We start from the raw sequence: 20,760 nt of genomic DNA on the forward strand, positions 1-20,760 counted from the left end.
CCCACACAGAATCACATACAATGCCTGGCCCCCAATGATACACAAACCCGATACATTCCGATCTCCTATAGATATTGCAGGAAATTGACATGTCCATCACAGGTGCCCAAGTGGCTACCTGGTGCACCCAGCTGACAGTCCAGAGATAGGTGCCTCCTTCTGCTCAGAATCCTCAACTGCGAACCCTCTCCTGGAGTTAGGCACTTCAGCCAGGTCACATGTGCTTAGGTAGCCCATGCCCCAGCAGCCAAAACGCCGTCTCCTGCTCACACTCAATACCTCTCGCACACTCACCCTATGTTTCCCCTGGGGCTTCGGCTTGAGCAAGGGCTCTGAGCAGCTCGTTAGCTGTGGGGTGGCATCCGGGCTTTGGTGCCTTTGAAAATGCTGAAGAGCAGAAATGTAGGCATCTGCGAGGTTAGGTGGCAGTGGAGCAGTGGCTTTGAAAATGTCAGTAGCCCATAAATGGTGGAGTTAGATGCTTAAAGAGGCAGATAGGCACCTGAGTACCTTAAAGATCTGAGCCTCTAGGCCTTGTGTGTGGAGACATTTTGTTCTCAGAGCGGCTGCAGATTGTACTACAGGAGACACTCACACAGTGCTCTCTCTCCCAGAGACCTATTTCTATTTTCTTTCTTGCTGCTTCCCTTAATCCCAGACAGAAGCCACTTTAGACAGAGAGTAGATGTAGTTTTGCTTTGTGTCTAGAGACCATACATAGCTGATGGAACGTGAATTGCTTAGGGAAAAGCTCAAGGAGCACAGCAGAGCCCATCAATTATCTCCCAGGATTAATTTAGACCCGGGCTTTTATCTTATTGAGTAGGGAGAGAAGTGTCCCAGATAATATTTGTAATAATACATTACTTGAATAAGGACTGTGGGACATTGGTTAGTACAAACGGAATGGCCCCCTGTCTCTTCAAGACCTTGACCATCACGCTGTCCTCTTGCTCCAGCCTGCCGAGGAGTTGCACAAAGCCGCAAGTGGAGAGGTGGCCCTGAGGGGCGGAGAAACACAAAAAGGGTTCACGCATTTCAAACTCTTACCTTTCCAGTCAGCCAGAAACATTGCAGTGGTCCCCAAACTTTTTATATCACGAGCCTCGTTACCCGAAATGTAATCAGTCCATGACCCCCCGCACCTGGGAGTTGGGTTGCCAGCTTTCTAATCGCACAAAACCGAACACCCCTACCCTGAGACCCTGCCCCCCGCTCGCTCCATCCTCCCTCCCTCCATCACTCGCTCTCCCCCCACCCTCACTCACTATCACCAGGCTAAGGCACTTACCACGGCTCCCGGAAGCGGCCACGAGATCCCTGCGGCCTCTATGCGCACGGGCGGCCAGTGAGGCGCCGCGCGCTGCCTCCGTGTCTGCAGACGCCGCCCCCGCAACTCCCATTGGTTGCGGTTCCTGGCCAATGGGAGCTGCTTAGCCAGCACTCAGGACACGGGAAGCACACGGAGCTTCCCTGGCCGCCCAGGTGCCTAAGGGCCGCAGGGATCTGGCGGCCGCTTCTGGGAGCCACGTGGCGCTAGGGCAGGCAGGGAGCCTGCCTTACCCCGGGCCATGCCGCGCCACGACCAGACTTTTAACAGCCCAGTCAGCGGTGCCGACCGGAGCCGCCAGGGTCCCTTTTCGACCGGGCGTTCTGGTCCAAAACCGGCTGCCTGGCAACCCTACCCAGGAGCAGAGCCAGGGCCAGGCCTCGGTCAGGGCTGGGAGCTGAAGCCAGGGCCTCAGCCAGGGGGCGGGTCTAGGGCTGGAGCTGGAGCGGAGCTGGGGGCAGAATGGGACTGGGTGACGCTCCCTTCCCGCCCCGTGGCGGCTCTCCTGGGTCTCACCGCCCCCCCTGAATGTTCCTCTGCTCCTCCTAAGGGGGTGCGCCCCACAGTTTGAGGACCACTGCCTTAGAGATAGGGAGTGAGTAGAACAGAGGGATCCACTTTCAGATGACGCTAATGACCCCAATCCAGGATAAGGCAAGGTGATCTGGCGGCTGACTCCACTGGCATCCATGAGTAAGGGGACTGCTGGCCCCTTACTAACACTCCGTGCGGGCGTTTTGGTTGGCTAGCTCCCAGTACCAAAATGAAGAGGTAGCGTGGATGGGAAATCAGGACCCTGAGACTGACAGTCCCCAGGAACAATGGGGAGAGGTCAGCCTGATTGACAGGGCGGGCAGGCTAATGAGGGAGTCAGGAGGCCGGGGGGTCCCTTTCTCCGTGTGAGCTGGAATTGCCTGGAACAGAGTGGGGCCGAGCTAAGGAGAGAGCAGGGGCCCGAGCTGAGCTGGGGAGCAGAGCCGGGCCAGCCAGAGAGAACCGGAGAAACAGCCCAGGGAGCTGGAGGCAGAGCAGCCGCAGGGATGAGGATTTAAATTGGGCATTGGTGTGATCTCGAAGAAAAGTCAGAATTGGAACAACCCCATCAGGATGGATAAATATCTCCAATTCCCTGAAGCAGGTCGCCTGGACTTGCTGGATGTACTTGGGCAGAATTTCAGCCACATCCTCTCCAAAAGCACATAGCTGGTTCTGGGCCACTTCATCCTTTGGTTGAACGGTGGGATGGGTCTCTGTTGTGGAGCTCCCCTCAAAACGAGCTTGCACCAGCACTGCAGGGTGTGCAGCGGCTTTAAGGCCAGCCTGGGCCAGCGCCAGCGCTGCTGCCAACATCCTGCCCCGGGCGGCGAGCCGGGGACACGGACAGACCAGGGCACAGACCGGAACCGGAAGTGGAGCTGGGATGGGAGCAGTCTGGAGCCAGGTGCGGTGAGCAGCTGAGGAGAACAAGGGGGGACCCTGGGCAGCAGGCCCAGCACAGGGAGATGCCCCCTGCCAAGAGGCCCTGCAGACTTGGAGGGGGATCGCTGGGAAGAAGGTTCCTGCCACCTAGCGCATGAAGAGGCGTGTGGCCACTGCCAGAGCAAGTGTCTGACCCGCAGCATCCCTGCAGCACAGCCAGGGCCGGGGCAGGGGCCTGGGACGTGTGAGGAACAGAATGAACTTCCCTTACGTTCCTGTGACGTGCCACAGAGCGGGGTGACGGGTTTTCCGTTCACCTTCCCCATTTTTAACTTATTTTTTTAAATTAGTTGCTGTTTAATAAATTGTATTTGCCTGCAGAAAGGGCACTGGGAGTGAAGCAGGGCTGGGGAGAGCCAGGGGAGCAGGGGAGCTCCAGGCTGGCAACTCCTGAGGCTGCAGGGCCTGGTCCAAGGCCCACAGAGGCACGGGGAGGCAGAGGAAGGCAGCAGGTCCGAACCCCCTCGCCTATGATGAGCGGCTTTTACACTGCAGTCTGCCCCAGGGAGCGGGGGCTTGGTGTGACGGGCAGTAGCCCAGACTGAGGCAAGGTGGGGGTTAGAGGGTTGGGGGGTTTCCCAGAGAGGGGAGACCCATAGAGACTGGTGGGGTATTGCCAGGGGGCAGCCCCAGGGTAAAGGGGCACCGGGGTCCGGGAGGGACACGGGGCCAGCTACAAGCGGAACACTAGCCTGCAGAGGGCGCCCAGGCTGGAAAAGAGCTAATTCCCAACGACCAGCAGGAGGCGCCGCAGGGGCGAGTCCCGCACCATTACAGACCTATACCTATTATTAATAGTATTAAGCCCCTTGCCCCCCCCCCCAATACAGCAGTCAAACTACGCCTATAAGCTGGACTCCACTGACCTCAGAGGAGATCCTTTCACCGATGTGAGAGGTGAACTGAGCCCACGCCTTGTCCTCTGCACCTACTTATTCACTCAACGGCCCCCCCCCATCTCGTGATGGGCTATTTAATAAATGGTAAAGGACACACCTTATAGCCAATGTGATCCTTGATGCTGACAGGAACGCCATACAATAACCCTCTCTCCTTCTGCCTTCGCACTTCCTGTAGCTGCTCCTCACACTCCGGAATAAAATGTCTCAGGCAGTTCACCTCCCGGGTCACCTCCAAGGCCTTTCCGTGGAAAGACCGGGAACGGGGCATTAAGGAATAATCGCAAAATTAGATACACGGCATTTCCACAGTGCCTTATACCTTCAACAGGCTGTGCAAAGAGTAACTAACCAATCAACAAGAAACCTAATTATTGCTATTCCAGACTCCTAGAGCCTTCAACAGAGGCCAGGTGTCATCAAGCTAGAACAGAGGTGGGCAAACTACGGCCCGTGGGCCACATCCGGCCCGCAGGAGCTCGGCCCCCCAGCTCCTGGCCTGGGAGGCTCGCCCCCAGCCCCTCCTCTGTTGTTCTCCCTCCCCCGCAGCCTCAGCTCGCCCCGCCGCAGGCGCAATGCTCTGGGCAGTGGGGCTGTGAGCTCCTGGGGCAGCGCAGCTGCAGAGCCAGCCCGACCCGGTGCTCTGTGCTGCGTGGTGGTGGTGGCGGCGGCGTGGCCCGGCTGTAGTGCCGCCAGCCACTGGTGCTCCAGGCAGCGCGGTAAGGGGGCAGGGAGCAGGGGAGGTTGGATAGAGGGCAGGGGAGTTCGGGGTGGGGTCAGAGGGCAAGGGTGTGGATAGGGGGCAGGGCGGTCGGGGGGGAACGAGGTTGAATGGGGGCAGGGGTCCCGGGGGGCAGTCAGGAAGGAGGGGGGGTTGGATGGGGTGGCAGGGGGCAGTCAGGGGCAGGGGTTCCGGGAGCAGTCAGGGGACAGGGAGGAGGGATGGTTGGATTGGGCAGGGGTCCTGTGGGGGACCGTCAGGAATGAGAGGAAGGGTTGGATGGGGTGGCGGAGGTCCGGGAGCAGTCAGGGGACAGGGAGAAGGGGTGGTTGGATAGGGTAGGGGTCCCCGGGGGCAGTCAGGAAGGAGGAGGGGTTGGATGGGGTGGCAGGGGGAAGTCAGGGGCAGGGGTTCTGGAGGCAGTCAGGGGCAGGGAGAAGGGATGGTTGGATGGGGCAGGGGTCCTGGGAGGCCATCAGGAATGAGAGGAGGGGTTGGATGGGGCGGCAAGGGTCCGGGGGCAGTCAGGGACAGGGAGCGGGGGTGTGTGGATGGGGCAGGAGTCCCGGGGGGGGGCAGATAGGAGGTGGGGGCCGGGCCACGACCCCCTCCCTAACTGGCCCTCCATACTATTTACGAAACCCGATGTGGCCCTCAGGCCAAAAAGTTTGCCCACCCCGTGCTAGAACATAAGAACAGCCATACTGGGTCAGACCAAAGGTCCATCTAGCCCAGTATCCTGTCTTCCAACAGTGGCCAATGCCAGGTGTTTCAGAGGGAATGAACAGAACAGGCAATCATCCAGTGATCCATCCCATGTCACCCATTCCCAGCTCCTGGCAGTCAGAGGCTAGGGACACCAGAGCATGGGGTTGGGTTCCTGACCATCTTGGCTAATAGCCATTGATGGACTAGGCACTGTACACACAGAGATGGTCCCTGCCTCCAAATCCCACAATCTAAATAGGAAAGGCAGGCAAAGGGTGAGAAAAAGGAAGGGTTATTATCCCCATTTTACAGATGGGGAAACCAAGGCAGAAAGAGAAATGAAGTGGTTTGCCCAAAGTCTATGGCAGAACTGGGCACGGAACCCTGATCTCTTCAGTCCCAGCTCAGTGCCTTGGGAACGAATCCTGGATTCTTCCCAGCTGATGTCTCATCTTACTAATATTTGCATACACTCCAATAGGGGGGAAATATATTGGTAGGTTAATATTTGCTTTTTAGCTAGGTTGTCCTGCCTTTCCCTCTTGCAGAATGAACATCTGGCAGGGATGGTCTAGGTAGACTTAAATCTGCCTCAGCACGAGGGGATGACTAGATGACCTCTTGAGGTCTCATCCAACCCTACATCGCTATGATTTCTACGTAATCTGTAAACCGGCCACAACCCCTGACCAGGCAGCCACCTTGTTACTTGCTGACTAAGAGGAGGAAATAAAAGGCTATCTGGCTTGGCCATGTCAAACTGCCAAAGGGACTGAGTCCATGGCTAGTGCACTAAACCTTACTGTGTTCGAAGTAACCCCAACTACACACAGATCTCAGTTAACTTAGAGGAGGGACAGGAAATCAGGAGACTGGGAATAAGTAAATAGAAGGAACTCAGCTCAGGGGTCAGGCTGAATTTATATTCCCCCACGCCCATCTCTTATGGCCTGTGTATATCACTCTATTGAGGAGACAGTATGACCAATGGTTAGGGCACTTAATGTCAGGAAGCTTGGGCAAGTCATTTCCTCTCACTGTATCTCGGTTTCCCCTCCCACCCTGCGTCTACTTAGCTTGTAAACTCAGTTGGGGCCCCTAGACACTTTATTATACAAGTAATAATAAAAATATACATTATTACATTAAAAAAAACTTCTGCTAAAAGAACGTGAAGGTGGCAAAGCGAAGCATTCAAAAGTCAGGAAATGCCAAAATTAAGGCAAGAACCTTCATGTTCTTAAGGTAGTTTTTGTGTGCATGTATGTATGTAATTTCCTAGGTTTTTCAGACCGCGAACTAAAAAAAACCAAAGCAAATTCCATCATGTGGTATCAGATTGCCACCCACATGGGTCATCTGCAGAGGTAGACCCTTTAAATCCATCACTCAGACGTCTGCTACTTAAGCTAATGGAGTAACTAATAGCAGTAGTAGGTTGTCATCCTTGATGTGTCCACCAGCACTAAAGGGGGATGAGTCACACACTTTGCCAATGGGCTTCACACAGGGATGGTAAGTCTCAGGGGTTCTATTCCAGGGTCTGAAAGGCAGTGGGCTGAGTGGTTAAAGACCTTTCTTTCCCTGCCTCCCACCCAGCCTACATCCTCTGAACCCCGTTAGCCTGTGTCGGCCCCCCACTTCTGCTTCTATCCCCCCTGCAGGCAATCAAGGCAGTGTGACAAATTCCTCAGTCTGTTCTCTGATCCTCCCCTGAGCAGTGCCAGGCTTGGGAAGGGAGAAAGGAGGGTGAAGAACCCTGGAATTGTCCTCTGCCCTGCTCCCCTGCCTGGTAAGAAGGAGAGAAGTGTGATGCGCCACAGCTACACTCCAGACCCAGGAAACGGGGGTTGGGTAAGAGGGTGGCCTGCTCCTTTTTTGGACCAGCCTGTTCCCCTTTAAATACAAGTATTTGGAGAGCTACAGGAAGCAGGTTGGCTCCTGCAGCAGGCTCTGAGCTAGGTGTGACCCAGGCCAGCGACCAGTAGAGAAGGACCTGTAAGGTTTAAGTGGCCCCCTGCAGAAGACCTTGGGTTAGGGTGGAAGGGATGGTTGATGTGCTGAATTCATGTTATGTGGAGGAAATAAAGTTGAAGCCCTGAGAAAACGGGCCTGAAGCAGGCTCAGGCAGGGCACTGTTTTATTCCCTGGGACAGGGCGACAGGCCATCAGTCTTCTGTTCTCTTTCAATGGACTGATTATGGAATCTCCCTTAAAATGTTCCTCGACAGTCCTGAATCCTTTGTGGTCCATAAACAAGTAAATAATGGACTTTTGGATTTACATGGAGTCGTTCCCCCCCAACCCCATGGGAATCTCAAAGCATACAGCTTTGGGTGGGTATCTTTCTATCTGTCTCACACCACGCTGATCACCGGTGATGTCTGAGCAGTTTCTGAGGTCCAGGGTGCTACAGGGCTACGAGGATGACTTCAGGCAGAGAACGCAAGATTAAAGTCAAGCAAATCACACTTAGTTCTTTACCCGTGCTGCTCACCTTGTCCATGTACGTGTAGAGGACGCTCTCTGGAGAGAGGGAACCTTCCTTCAGTTTCTCAGCCAGCTCCACAAGCGACAGGGAGAGGATGTGACTGGCCTGTATCCCTGGGTTCTGCAAGGGGAAGAAGCCTTATAGTCATTATGAAGAGGATGAGAGAGGGATGCTCCAGCCACCCAGTGGCCTCTCTTCCATATAGCAATGGTCCTGAGCCCATCTAAGAAGGGATAAGCTGTTAAGTGTCTACAAGTACAGGGGCCAGCCAAAACTGGTTTAAATATTCCGAGGTCCAACCTTTGCATCTGCAAGTAGTCCAGTTGAGGCCAACAGGACGATTCAGCGGAGCCGGGATGAGCCCTCAGTTTTGCAGCCCTGCCCACTTTTGTTGTGTTTTTATTAACTGGATTTTAAATAAAACACAAATACATATTTCTCGACCTGCAAATACAAACCAGGTCTATTTACTCTCCAGATAAGTTATATGTGAGAATGGTTGCTGGGTGGTGAAATAAATACAGAGAAATAGCTCAGGGAGGTAACTTATTACTATTTCTCTATGGAGAAAAGGGCTAGAATTGGGTCAGAAACAATTTCCCCATCCTAGGAAAACATGCAAGATTTGCAAAAAATGTCCCATCTCGAGTCAGGACAAAAAGTTGAAATTGCAAAAATTGTCACCAACCGATGATCCAAAAGAATTTCCGTTCCGGTTGATCAAAATATTTCATTTTGACCTTTTGACTTAATTTCTTTAATTTTTGTACTATAAATTAACTTAAATTTTGCAGTGAAAATGGGATTTGACCCGAAAGACAGAACCTTTGGTTTAGAAAATGTCAGAACAGGACGTTTCAACAATTTCAAAACATTTCTCCCCCCACTCCGCAAAAAAGTTTTTGGAAGTGGGAAATTCCCTGAAACAGATTCTTTCCCATTAAACCTTTTGGTTTTGACAAATGGGCATTTGTGGATGGAAAAGCATTTTGCTGAAAAATTCCCAACCGGGTCTAATCAGAGCCCCATTGTGTTAGGCGCTGTACGAACACTGAGTGACATTCAGTAGCCCAAAGACCTTCTAATGTTAATAGACAAGACAGACAAAGGGTGGCAGAAAGGAAGTTTCATTACTCCCATTTTACTGATGGGAACTGAAGCTCATGAGATTTACCCAAGGTCACATAGGGAGTCTATTGTAAATCAGGCGATTGAATTCAGATCTCCTGACTGCTACCCCAGCTCTATCTTCTCTTCTACTTTGATTGTAATTTCTTTGGGACAGGGACTTTTTTGTTCTATGTTTGCACAGCGCCTAGCACAAGGGGGTGCCTGGGTCTACTAGGCACTATAGGCATACAAATAATAAATCATAATAAAAGAATAATTAATAACTCACGGAGTGGATTTTTCTGGGCATTTGGAGAGGAGGAATACTGATCTCTAGAAGGAGTTTAGGGACAATTTAGACCAGTGGTTCTTAAACTGGGGTGCACCCACCCCCTGCGGGTGCGAGGTGCCCTTTTTGGGGGTGCGAGACATGCCAGATTTTTTTAGATAGTAAATCGTTGAAAACACAAACTAAGCACAGGCCCATAAAGTGCAACTACTTTGTTTCATCAAACCTGTGTATTTATTAACATTCTACATTTTTAAACAATGACTGTAATACACAAACAAAAATATATCTAAGTTTGAGGGGTGCGAGAACATATTTTGAGACCCAAAGGGGTGCAGGCGGCAGTAAAGGTTACGAACCACCAGTTTAGACCCACGCCTCAAGACTGACTTGAATCCCTGCTTGGGGAAAGTTACCTGCTGTTTAAATTGCTGAACAGCCTTTTCCATTTGCCCCAAACCCAGCTCTCTCCTTCTCCTCGCCTCTTCCATCTTCTTCTGCGTCCGTCTCTGCCCCATCCATTTCAGTACCAGGATGGCTGCAGCCGAGCTGCCGAGCAGGGCTGAGACTAGGCGAGGACCCACCTCCACCTCAGGTAGCAGCTGCCTCAGCGTATCTAGGGTCATAGTGAGACCCGCTTGGCGCTGTGACCCTGGAGCAGCTGCTATAATTCCAGGCTACTCAGATGCTATGCCAAAGCAAGGCAGAGGCAGGGCACTTTAACCCCACGCAGCATCCGCCAACCCGGAGCGGCTGAAAATGAAACCCACAGGCAGGGCGAGGGCAACCCCCCCCCCCCCGTGTTTCCAAGCGTTGAGATTCATTCAGATGCTTTTTCTGCTCTTGCATAGCTCCAAAACGGGTTGAAAGTTCAAAGCTGACATCTGCGTAGTCCTTGTGGCTTAGGAAATGATTGCCCGCGACATGGAGAATGAACTTCACCCCCGGGCAGGGTCCCGCACAGGACCTATGAACCTAGTTGCTGAAGAGGCGGATGTAAGTGGCACATAAGTTGGTGCTGGCCTGTTGCATTGGGGAGACTTTTATCCCTGGGGTGAGGCTGTCGAGTGGGCTGAGGCCGCGGATCTAGGCAACAGGAGTTTCTGCATTCTCATCCCAGTGCTGACACCCAGTCCCTCTTTGTGGCCTTAGAGGAGTCCATGGAAAGGATCAGATCCTGCTGGAAACGGTACGACCCCACTCATGGATTTCCCCCCACGTTGGGAGGGGATCAGGGAAGAACAGAAGCAGAGGGCAAGTCTATGCACATAGGAGCCCAGTATCCCCAGCCAACGTCCTGAGCCAACTTCTCTCCCACGGCTTCCTCAGGAGCCCTGCTCCCATGGGATCCCCACTCATGGCTAACGCTCAGCCCCCTCCCCAAATACACACACGCCACCTGGGGGAGGAGGGAGCGCACAGCATTAGCTGGTGCTTAACTGGGTCACTCAGGCGGCTCTGCCTAACCCAGAATTGCCAACAGCTACAAAATACAGCCTAAGGCAAAGCACAACCCCCCACTTCCCTCTCAATATCCCCCTCCCCCCATTCAGGTACATTTAAAGGCTTCCCTTCCAAGGATGAAGGACAATGCAACCTTTCCCCCCACCCCATGCATTAGCCTTTCTGGACCTGCCTAATTCCCAGGGAGAAACGTATCTGCTTTATTTTAATATGATCCATTTCAGCACAGAAGCGGCTGTGTAAGCAAAGTGGCGGTGAAACATCAACCCCCATTGAAAGTCTTCATTATCTGCTGATTCCCCCTGCCCACCCCCACCTCACAAGGAGAAAATGCAATTGCTGTCAGGGCCATGTTCTGCTCCCAGAGGTTTTTCACTGACCCGGAAAGTTCACAGAACACAGTCAAACAAGTAATACCTCGAATTTATACTGCTGTTCCCATGCCTAGAGCACAGGACAGACATTAACTAATTCATCCTCCCAACATCCCTGGGAAGTGAGTGGCAAGTATTATTATCCTTATTGATTTCACAGATGGGGAAACTGAGGCAGAGATGTGCAGGGACTTGCCCAAGGCCAAATAGCAAGTCAGTAGCAGAGTCAGAATAAGAGCCAACGCCCTCCTGACCCCCAACTCTGGGCTCAGTCCTCCAGGTGACCCAGTGCCCATTCAAGTCAAGGGATAGGCTCTCACTGACCTTCATAGAATCATAGAATATCAGGGTTGGAAGGGACCTCAGGAGGTCATCCAGTCCAACCCCCTGCTCAAAGCAGGACCAACCACAACTAAATCAAACCCTCGAAGCACATTGCATCAGCACCTAAGGCCCTGAGCCAGCAAGATGCTTAAGCACATGCCGAACTTCAAGCACGGGAGTGCAAATGGAAGCACTGATCCGGCACACACGTGCACGTGAATAATTTTACACATGTGAGTCCTCCCATTGAACTCAGTAGGATTACTCATGTATGTCAAGTTACTTCCTGGCACAAGTGCTCACTAGAATGGTGCCTCGGAGGCACAAAGTAAACAAAGAGCACGAACAAAGAAAAGGAAAGGACACTTTCACGTAGGGCTGGCTAGCAAACAAGAATTCTCTTCTGCCAAAAACTGGAGTTTGACAGTTGTTTTTGCTCCACAAACAGGAAGAAGACACCAGGGAGCTCTACCCCAGAATGGCCACTGCAATGTGGGAGACCCAAGTGTAAAACCTTGTGCTATAGGATCTCTCGTGTTGGAGGTGTTCCACGTGGTATAAATAATTAAATATTCATTGGACAGAGCCAGCCCTACACTGACTTTATAGCCCAGCCCTTAGGGCACTCAATGGGGGTGTAGGAGATCCAGGTTCAAATCCTTGCTCTGCCTCCTTCAAACCAGCGACTTGACGCTGAGTATCCCCATCTCAGGTGACTTACCAAGCTTGGGAGCAGTGGGTTGGTCTCGGTCTCTCTCAGGAACTCCAGCCCGGCCCTGAAAAAACTTTCCCGACCAAATGTTCATCTAAACTGACCCAATAAGTTTCAGTTTTGACGAATTAGCATTTTGTGATGAAAAATCATTTTGTGAAAAAAATTCCTGACCAGCTTTTCTTTCCAGACATTTTTGGCTTTCGGAAACCTAGCACGACGTTAGTAACAAGGACCAGGAACACAACTGTATGTTTTGTCTTGATTGGGTCACTTTGTAAACATTTTCACTCATCTTTCTCCATGGCACAATTTACAATGAACCTTTATGGTAGCGCCTTCTGTCCTCTAGTCTCCTTAGCACGCATTAGTTGAATAGATGTTTGTGTGTTAAGCTCTTTAATTTCTATAGTGGGTATTCACCCACGAAAGCTTATGCTCCAATACATCTGTTAGTCTATAAGGTGCCACAGGACTCTTTGTTGCTTTTTACAGATCCAGACTAACATGGCTACCCCTCTGATATAAAGACAATGTGTAAATTAACTGATCTGTATTGCTCCCCTCTATGCCAACCCTCCAAGATTGTCCTGGCGTCTCCGGGAATCGAAGATTAATCTTTAATTAAACATATGTCATGTGATGAAACCTCCAGGAATACATCCAACCAAAATTGGCAACCCCACCTCTATTGGATGGCTGGAATATATCAGTTTACTATAATGACAGCTCTCCCTTTGCTCCCTGGGCAGAGGCTTATGTATTTCAAGCCACATGTCTTGAGTTCTAGTCCTAGTCCTTGTTTTGCTGCCATCTGTTGGCCGCAGAGTCTGGCCACGGATCGTTGCAAGAGCTTCATCCAGGATGAAATTACCCCTGTGTAGAAGAGTAGCACAAGGCTTATGCATTACTCAGGTCTCACTAACACCCTCAAACTTAAATGGGGCAAATTTCAGACCAGGGACTACAATCTCCATGTTATTCTTCCACCCCTATTTTAAAAGGGCGTGAAAACCTGCAGACATTTGCAACCTCTACATAGTACCCGCAGGTCTCAGCCCAGCAGACACTTAAGTACCCGCTTAACTTTAAACACCTGAGTTGTCCCACTGAAGTCACTGGGACTAAGCAAGTGCTTATAGTTAAGCACCTGCAGAGGTGCTCTGCTGGCCCCAGGCCAAAGCCAATCAAAACACAGGGCCGGCTCCAGGCATCAGCATAGCAAGCAGGTGCCTAGGGCAGCCAATGAAGAGGGGCGGCACGTCCGGCTCTTCAGTGGCAATTCGGTGGCGGGTCCCTCAGTCCCTCTCGGAGCGAAGGACCTGCCGCCGAATTGCCGCAGTAGAATGAAGTGGCGATAGAGCTGCCGCTGAATTGCCGCCGATCGCGATCGCGGCTTTTTTTTTTTTTTGCTGCTTGGGGCGGGAAAAACGCTAGAGCCGGCCCTGTCAAAACACGTGTAGAATAAAGGTCTAGAGGACCAGTGTGGAAATCCTGCTGTAAATCTACCTTGAAAAATACACGCGTAACTTAGTGTGCGCTCCCGGAGCTGGGACACCAGCAGAGCTGTGAGCTACAACAGTAACCTGGATACCGATATACAAATGGAAACCCAGCGTCCCATTTGGCTTCTGAATTCCTATTTCATATCCCATCCTGCCCTAACAAGCAGCATCTGAAATGAAGGGTGCTTTACCCAGATCAGGGCTATATATCCAACCGTGGTATGTTCTAAGCTAATGAACGGTCTGCCCTTTCTTACTATTCCTTACACAGATACCCCATTTCAGTACAGCTGTTTGAATGTGAGACTGGCACTGAAGTCTGAAATAAAAGCCTCTTACTCTACTCCACACAGGTCATTCCGATCGCTGGTAGTTCAGAGAAACTAAGAGGAAATTCGATTTTAAATTAGCCCGGTAACAGAGCAATCATAGCAATTGCCGGACTCTGGATCAGACCCGAGGTCCATTTATTCAGCAGCAATATGATTTTCCCGGTGGATGGTTCACTGCTCTCTTTTGAATTTTCAAGAACGAGGGGCCAGCTCCTTAGCTCATTTGATTTCAGTGCAGTTATGTGGATTTACGCCAGCGGAGGATCTACCGCAATGAGAATTTAAAACGGATGTGTTTCTCCTCTCTTTGCTACTCACATGTACCCCTTCTTCTAAGTCTATCTCATTCCCAGCTCGAGCTATCGGCCTAGATGCATTACCGGGAACTGTTTGTCTAGGGGCGGCACCAAGGGTGAGTGCCAGCTGCTTTGCATAGAGATAACAAAGGGCACACACTGATATACCAAACCACAGAGAACCAGTCAGGGATATGAAGATGGAATGCAGATTGTTACAGAAAAAATTCCACTCCAAACAACAAAGGACATTCTCACCTCTGTGCCTTAACTATGTTTTTAGCTGCGTTATTGAGCCCAGAATTTGATCATCAACAGGCAGGACATGGAAACCCAACACTGACTCCATAAAGTTTATGATGATTATTATTGTCCTATTGTAGCTTGATTTCAGTTAGCGAGCTTGACCCAGTAGGGCTCGGAGCAGACGAGTCATTTTCAGACGGTGCATGAGGGAAATGATCACAAATATAAATTCATAATGTAATACCGGTTGGGGGAAATGGCATGCATTTCTGAAGATCCAGAAGTGCTTATCCATTTACATCTCACAACAGCCATCAATGCAAATACGGAGGCAAACACTTGCCGTATAAGATGTATTTAGGAAACTATTGAGAGATCAAATTTTCAAATGTAAAACGCGGTCTTTACATTTCCCCAAGCAGCCTCGCTGATTTATTCCTGGCAGTCATTCCTAAAGCGTCCCTAAAGCAATCAGCACGAAAATGCAACAGCTGGCCCGCTAATCAGCCAGCGTGTTGTACATGTTCACTGTCGTTGAAAGATAGTGTTTATTTTAACAAAATACAGGGATGCACTCAGGTTCTCCCCGTAAAGAAAGTACATTCGATGCCCATGGCGCATTAAAATACTTGACAAAGCTAACACGATGAAGCCAAAGAAATTTATTATTAGGTGTGTTACAATAGTGTGGAGAGGTCCAAACCAAAATTCAGGGCCCCGTCGTGCTGTACACATGGTAAAAGGCAGTCCTTGCCCTGAAGAGTTTATAATCAAAATAGGAGTGGGAGAAAGGCCGGATTGTTATCCCTGTTTTACAGATGGGAAATGAGGCACAGAGAGATTAAGTGACTTGCCCCAGCTCAGTCCACACCTGTTGAATCCTAGGCCAGTAACTTAACCACTAGACAATTCTTCCCCTATCTCCATCTGCTGGACCCTTTGTCTTACTGCAGATCTCTGAGCATTTGCCACGACAATGTGAGGGAATGAGAAAGATGCACGTCTAGATGACTCACCATGGGGTTTAAGATCAGAGCCCAACTCCTCCGCACCGAAACTGGCAGGCTGGAACAATGGATCTGTTGGATTTCAACATGGCATCCATAACATCTCCTTCACTGGGAGGTAAGAGAGAAAGGAGGCAGTTCGGGCAATCCAGCTGTTTGATACCTACACTAAGCAGTGCTGGTTCCTATCCAGACCTTGATTGGATGTGGATAATGGAAAAATAATTGCACTCAATGCAATCACCATGTCCCACAGCAGGCTGGATTCTTCAGACCAGCTGTCTCTGCACAGCCCAGGTGCTCGGTACTTAGCACGCTGAGTCCGAAGGGACTGGGAATGCATAACCTACGTGTAATTCCCTTTCTATTATCCCCTGCCAGACCAAACCAGTGTCCTAACAGTGATCCATGAATACATCTCAGTGGGATGGGTGGATAAAGCTGGCTGACTCAATCCATCCTCCCTGGCCATTCCCGGCTGATCTTAGCTCTTCCGGCTAAAGAATCTGCTTCCTGGCTAGAAACGCGGGCATTGGTTCTTCCATTCCTGTGAGTTAAATAAGGCAGGACTGTGAGGCCTATTTCACTTGGGATCTGAACAGTCATTTTGGATCCAAAATGCACCTGCCCAGGGTTCTTTCCAGAACACATCCCACAGTGCGCTGTTGACTTACAACTCCTCCAATAAAGGGAAGGTTCCGTCAGTACAGGCCTTTGCGAAGGGCTTCTCACCACATAATCAACTGGAGGGGGAGTGAAAGGTACCGGCTGTGAGGAAAAGCCCAAGGATTGCTCAAGAGGTAGCAAAGAGGGGAGTGAAATGTTGGCCCTACTGAAGTCAATGGCAAAAACTCCTGTTGCCTTCAGTAGGGCTGGGATTCCATCCGGGGTGTGGGCATTACAAACTAAGCTTACCTTCTCTTTTTTCAATCACAGTAATGAAACCAATTGAAGGTAAAAAGAGGAGATTCTGTATATTGTCTCAAATTGAGGGCCTGGTCCAGAGCCCCCCAAAAGCTGAGTACGGTTTTGGTTGCAAGCAAATACAAGTGAAAACACGTCCAAGACTGGTAGCCAATCCAGCAGTGGTCCAAAGCCTCAGACTACACTGCCACACCCATCTGTCTTCCTCACCGGCTAACGCCTCCAGGCTCTCCCGGCCCAGCCCTCGCCTCGCAGGTAACAATCCGTGAACTCCAGCCCCCGAGCTCCTCAGGGATGTTTCCCTGCCATGCACAGCCTCTACCATCAGCATTCACAGAAGATACTCAGTTTGCTGCTCTGTTAAAGAATCAGTGCATCACAGCTTATTAATTTAACTGACGGGGTGGGGAGAGGGGGAGATACATCCTTCCCTTCAAACACAGCACTGGATTGGTTTGTAATAAAAGTTAAACAGGTTTGTTCACAGGAGCACATGGATAAAGTGACACCAAGTAAAAAAGACCAAGGTAGCGATGGCTACAAGTTTTAGGCTATTAGACGTGTGTTTTCACTTTTTATTTGCTTATAACCATCTCTACCTTTATCTATAAACCAATCCAGTGCTGTGTTTGAAGGGAAGGGTGTATTGACCCCAGTTAAATTAATGAGGAGAGAGAGACTCCATCTTTATCCTGCACCTTAAGAGACAAAGAAACCAAGCGATTTGATCTCTGTGATGTGTCCTGGCCAGCACTTTTCTTTGGCCCCTCAGTGGCAGAGAAAGCAGCAGTGACCATCACCGGCGGTGGGAACCTTGAGCGCCTGCTCCCCTTTCCACTCACTCCCCAGCCACACACTCACATGCTCCTACCCTTACCCAAGGGTTGCCAGCACCATTGCAAACACACCAGTTCCACGCGAGTCATAGCAATGATTCCAACCACATCACGGCAGAGATTCCTCCCAGCTCGGTCCAACCTTGCTACATGGAGGAGTCCCTCAGCACTCTCTGCCCCCTGCCCCCAGGGTATCCCATGAGCTAATGGCACAGGAAGTCCCTTACCTGTGCAGAAACTCTACCGGGACGTCCTAGCCCCAGATCTCATGGACCTGCTCTAGCAGCCCTGCTACCACGGGGCGCTGGGCTCAGGATTTGGCCAGTGAGAGATCCCGTTGGGCAAGGCATAAAGCTGGGATCATTTTCACACACTGCCTCTGGCTTTACTGTGTGCGTATCATGGTCTGGGAGGGAAGTGGGGAGACAGATTTGGGTCAGGGAACTTGGGGTCACTGCTTCACAGGGCACAGCTGTTGTGGAGGGATCAAGTCATCCACCCTCTGTTCCCAGGGTTGAGAGGAAGGATGGGGCAGTGATTAGCACACTACCCTAAGCATGTGGGAGGCCCAAATTCAGTGCCCTGCCTTGGCACAGACTTCCTATGTGACTGTGGGCAAGTCACGTAGCCTCTGTTTGCCTCAGTTTCCCCTCTGTACAATGGGGATACATTTAAAATATAAATGTAAATTAATGGAGATATCCTATCTCTTAGAACTGGAAGGGACCTTAAAAGGTCATCAAGTCCAGCCCCCTACCTTCACTAGCAGGACCAAGTACTGTTTTTGCCCCAGATCCCTAAGTGGCCCCCTCAAGGATTGGGCTCACAACCCTGGGTTTAGCAGGCTAATGCTCAAACCACTGAGTTATCCCTCCCCCTAATAATAATAATAATAGCACTGCCAGGTCTCACACGGGTGTCGTGAGGATGACGACATTAATGATTGGGAGGTGCTCAGATATTATGGTGATGGTGTCTGTAAAGGGCCAGTTGCACTTCCTCCTGGCTGGATCTTGCCCTGCCGTGGTCTCTCTCTCTTCATGACTCAAAGTGCTCCCTCACTGGGACTTGGGGCCCCCCTTCCAGCGTCTGAGGTATCAATGTGCCACTGGACAAGGTGTCTGGATGCCACCTTGGACAGTCTCTGTCCCACTTCTGGATCCTGTGCCACTTCCCAGTGGGTGGTAGGGGAACCCGGGCCCACCCGCCACTCCTGGTTCCAGCCCAGGGACCCTATCACTACAACCCAGGCCTGCTCAGTCCCGTTCCCTGGGCTGTTCCGAGCTCCTGGTCTATGTCTGGGTTTACCACGGTCTATTCCCCATGCCTACTTCATGCCTCTTGCCAATCTCCCTAGGCCAGGACAGGAGGCACAGAACTTACTCCGCCCCCGGATGTCCTCCTTATCCCTGACCAACTCCCTTTCCTCCAGAGAGTAACTGCAGAGCCCTTCTCCAGTTCTCACTTCCTGGCTTTATAATCCTAGCCTCCCTCCTGCCCCATCTTGGCTTCAGCTGCAATTAATCTTTATCAACCGCTCACTGCCCTCCAGGTGCAACATATAAGATGAATGGGCCCTTTCTGGCCCACATTAGTCCACTCAGGGCTAGTGTGGGGGTGAATACCCCCTCCCTGGATTATAGAAGTACCAGGGAGAGATTGTAGGCAAATGCTCAGAGCATGGAACCCTCCTAGGTGAATGAGTTGGGGGATCCACCGACAAGGCAAAACCTCACTACTTTTCCTTACAGCCATACCCTGGCTCTAGGCTGCAGCCTTTGGTTTTACTGGGCCTAGTGAAATCAGCAGAAAGATTCCCATTGACTTCAACAGCCAGTCTGGCCAGCAGAACAGCTGGGCCTGCTTTGCTCCCCGTGACTGGTGAATTCTAGCGGAAGCTGGAATAAGATGGTACCAACGAGAGCGGCTCCAAAGAGCGCCAATATCTTTGATGGGAATTGAAGGGAATGTTGTTGTGGGTTTTTTTTTCAAAATGTCCTGCAAAAGTTTTTCCAATTTTTTTCAACGCAAACCTGAGACCGAAAAAAGGTTGGTTTTCTAAGATCATTTTTAGTTTTAAAAAAAATGGAGTCTTCCTTAAAAAAAAAATCAGTTTTTGAAAGCCAAACAAACATTTTAAACCAAAACGTTTTTTTGTTTTCCCATTTTCTGTGGCTGAATCAAACAGAACAGAACATTTTTGACAAAAAAATTCCCCTTTTTTAAAAAATGTGGCTGTAGAACATCCAACCAGCTCCAGCGCTCACATTCTATTGTAGATGAAGAGCTGAACACCAGACCCCAAGTGGTATCACAGCCAAGTCTGTCCATTGCACTGAACTAGTTACTGGGCACCAAGAGCTTTGCTGCTATTGGCTAATCTGTGGATCAGTCTGGTCAACCAGGACTGGGAGCCCCAGCACAGGGACGAGTTGCTCTTAGTTTTAATCTGCTTTCCATGTCCAGATCTCAGAGTGGTCGATCGCTTGTCTCTTCGACTCCTCCAGCTGAGCAATGAGGTTGGGAGGCCAACCTGCTTTCCCAGAGATTCCACTGAAATTGTTGTCCCCCATCGCCCCAAGATCCCCCCATAGCCCCACGTTCTCCACTGCAATGATTCTGAAGAGTTCCAGTGCAGATTTATCAAAGGGCCCTCTGAGCAGGGAACTTCAGTATCTCAAAGTCCACCCGTCAAACCCTTCTGCAGCACGTAGCTTCCTGGGTTTGCCACTAACCAACTGAAGGATGTAAGACCCTTTGCGGAGCCTGCCCTCCCAAATGGAGAACGTTGCATTTTGTTTGGGAGCAAGAACATTTACCAGGCGGTTCTTTATTCTCTGCTCTTGCCCCTTGGGCCGGTGCCAGATTTATTATTAAACACCAGCTATGTTCTTGGCTGTGTACATGGAACAAATAGACAGTCCCTGCCCCAAATTACTTATAATCTAAAGGCAGATACTGATGAGACAGGATGTTCTGGCAGACCCCCTGCAAGCGTTGACTGATTTTTAAAAAAATGTATTTTGTCATTTTCACACCCTCCTCCTGCTCTACCCCTTGCTCTATGTGGGTGAAGTGTCTTCAGACCTTGGAGAAGAAATGAACATAACATAAAAACATAAGAATGGCCCTACTGGGTCAGACCAAGGGTCCATCTAGCCCAGTATCTTGTCTTCCGACAGTGGCTAGTGCCAGGTGCCCCAGAGGGAATGAACAGAACAGGGAATCATCAAGTGATCCATCCCCTGTTGCCCATTCCCAGCTTCTGGAAAACAGAGACTGGGGACACCATCCCTGCCCATCCTGGCTAATCGCCATTGCTGGACCTATCCTCGATGAATTTATCTAGTTCTTTTTTGAACCCTGTTATAGTCTTGTCCTTCACAACATCCTTTGGCAAGGAGTTCCACAGGTTGACTGTGCGTTGTGTGAAGAAATACTTCCTTTTATTTGTTTTAAACCTGCTGCCTACTAATTTCATTTGGTGACCCCTAGTTCTTGTGTTATGAGAAGGAGTAAACAACACTTCCTTATCTACTTCTCTACACCAGTCATGATTTTATAGACCTCAGTCATATCTCCCCTTAGCCGTCTCTTTTCCATGGTTGGTTATTAGAGCTGTGTGACTACTTCAAACAATTCTCCAAGAACACCAACTAATCAACCCCTTTCAGCCGCCTCCGCTGCTCTCACACCCCTTCCTGCTTCTCACC

General features: G+C 50.5%; 1 protein-coding gene across 3 annotated transcripts in view; it reads right to left on the minus strand.

Annotated features, from left to right (window-relative positions):
* Positions 1-9,799, minus strand: part of LOC101934580 (vitamin D3 hydroxylase-associated protein-like) — a 35,035-nt gene extending 25,236 nt beyond the window's left edge. For all 3 annotated transcript variants that reach the window (XM_065553765.1, XM_065553764.1, XM_024112345.3), the window contains exons 1-4: positions 9,444-9,799; positions 7,635-7,748; positions 3,806-3,949; positions 868-1,001 (exon numbers count right to left, since the gene is read on the minus strand). In XM_065553765.1, the coding sequence (XP_065409837.1) occupies positions 868-1,001; positions 3,806-3,949; positions 7,635-7,748; positions 9,444-9,653 (602 nt within the window). In that variant the 5' untranslated portion in view covers positions 9,654-9,799. The remainder of the gene's footprint in view (positions 1-867; positions 1,002-3,805; positions 3,950-7,634; positions 7,749-9,443) is intronic.
* Between the last annotated feature and the right edge of the window lie 10,961 nt (positions 9,800-20,760).

Source organism: Chrysemys picta, chromosome 8, assembly GCF_011386835.1.
Source record: "Chrysemys picta bellii isolate R12L10 chromosome 8, ASM1138683v2, whole genome shotgun sequence".
Taxonomy (NCBI): domain Eukaryota; kingdom Metazoa; phylum Chordata; order Testudines; family Emydidae; genus Chrysemys; species Chrysemys picta.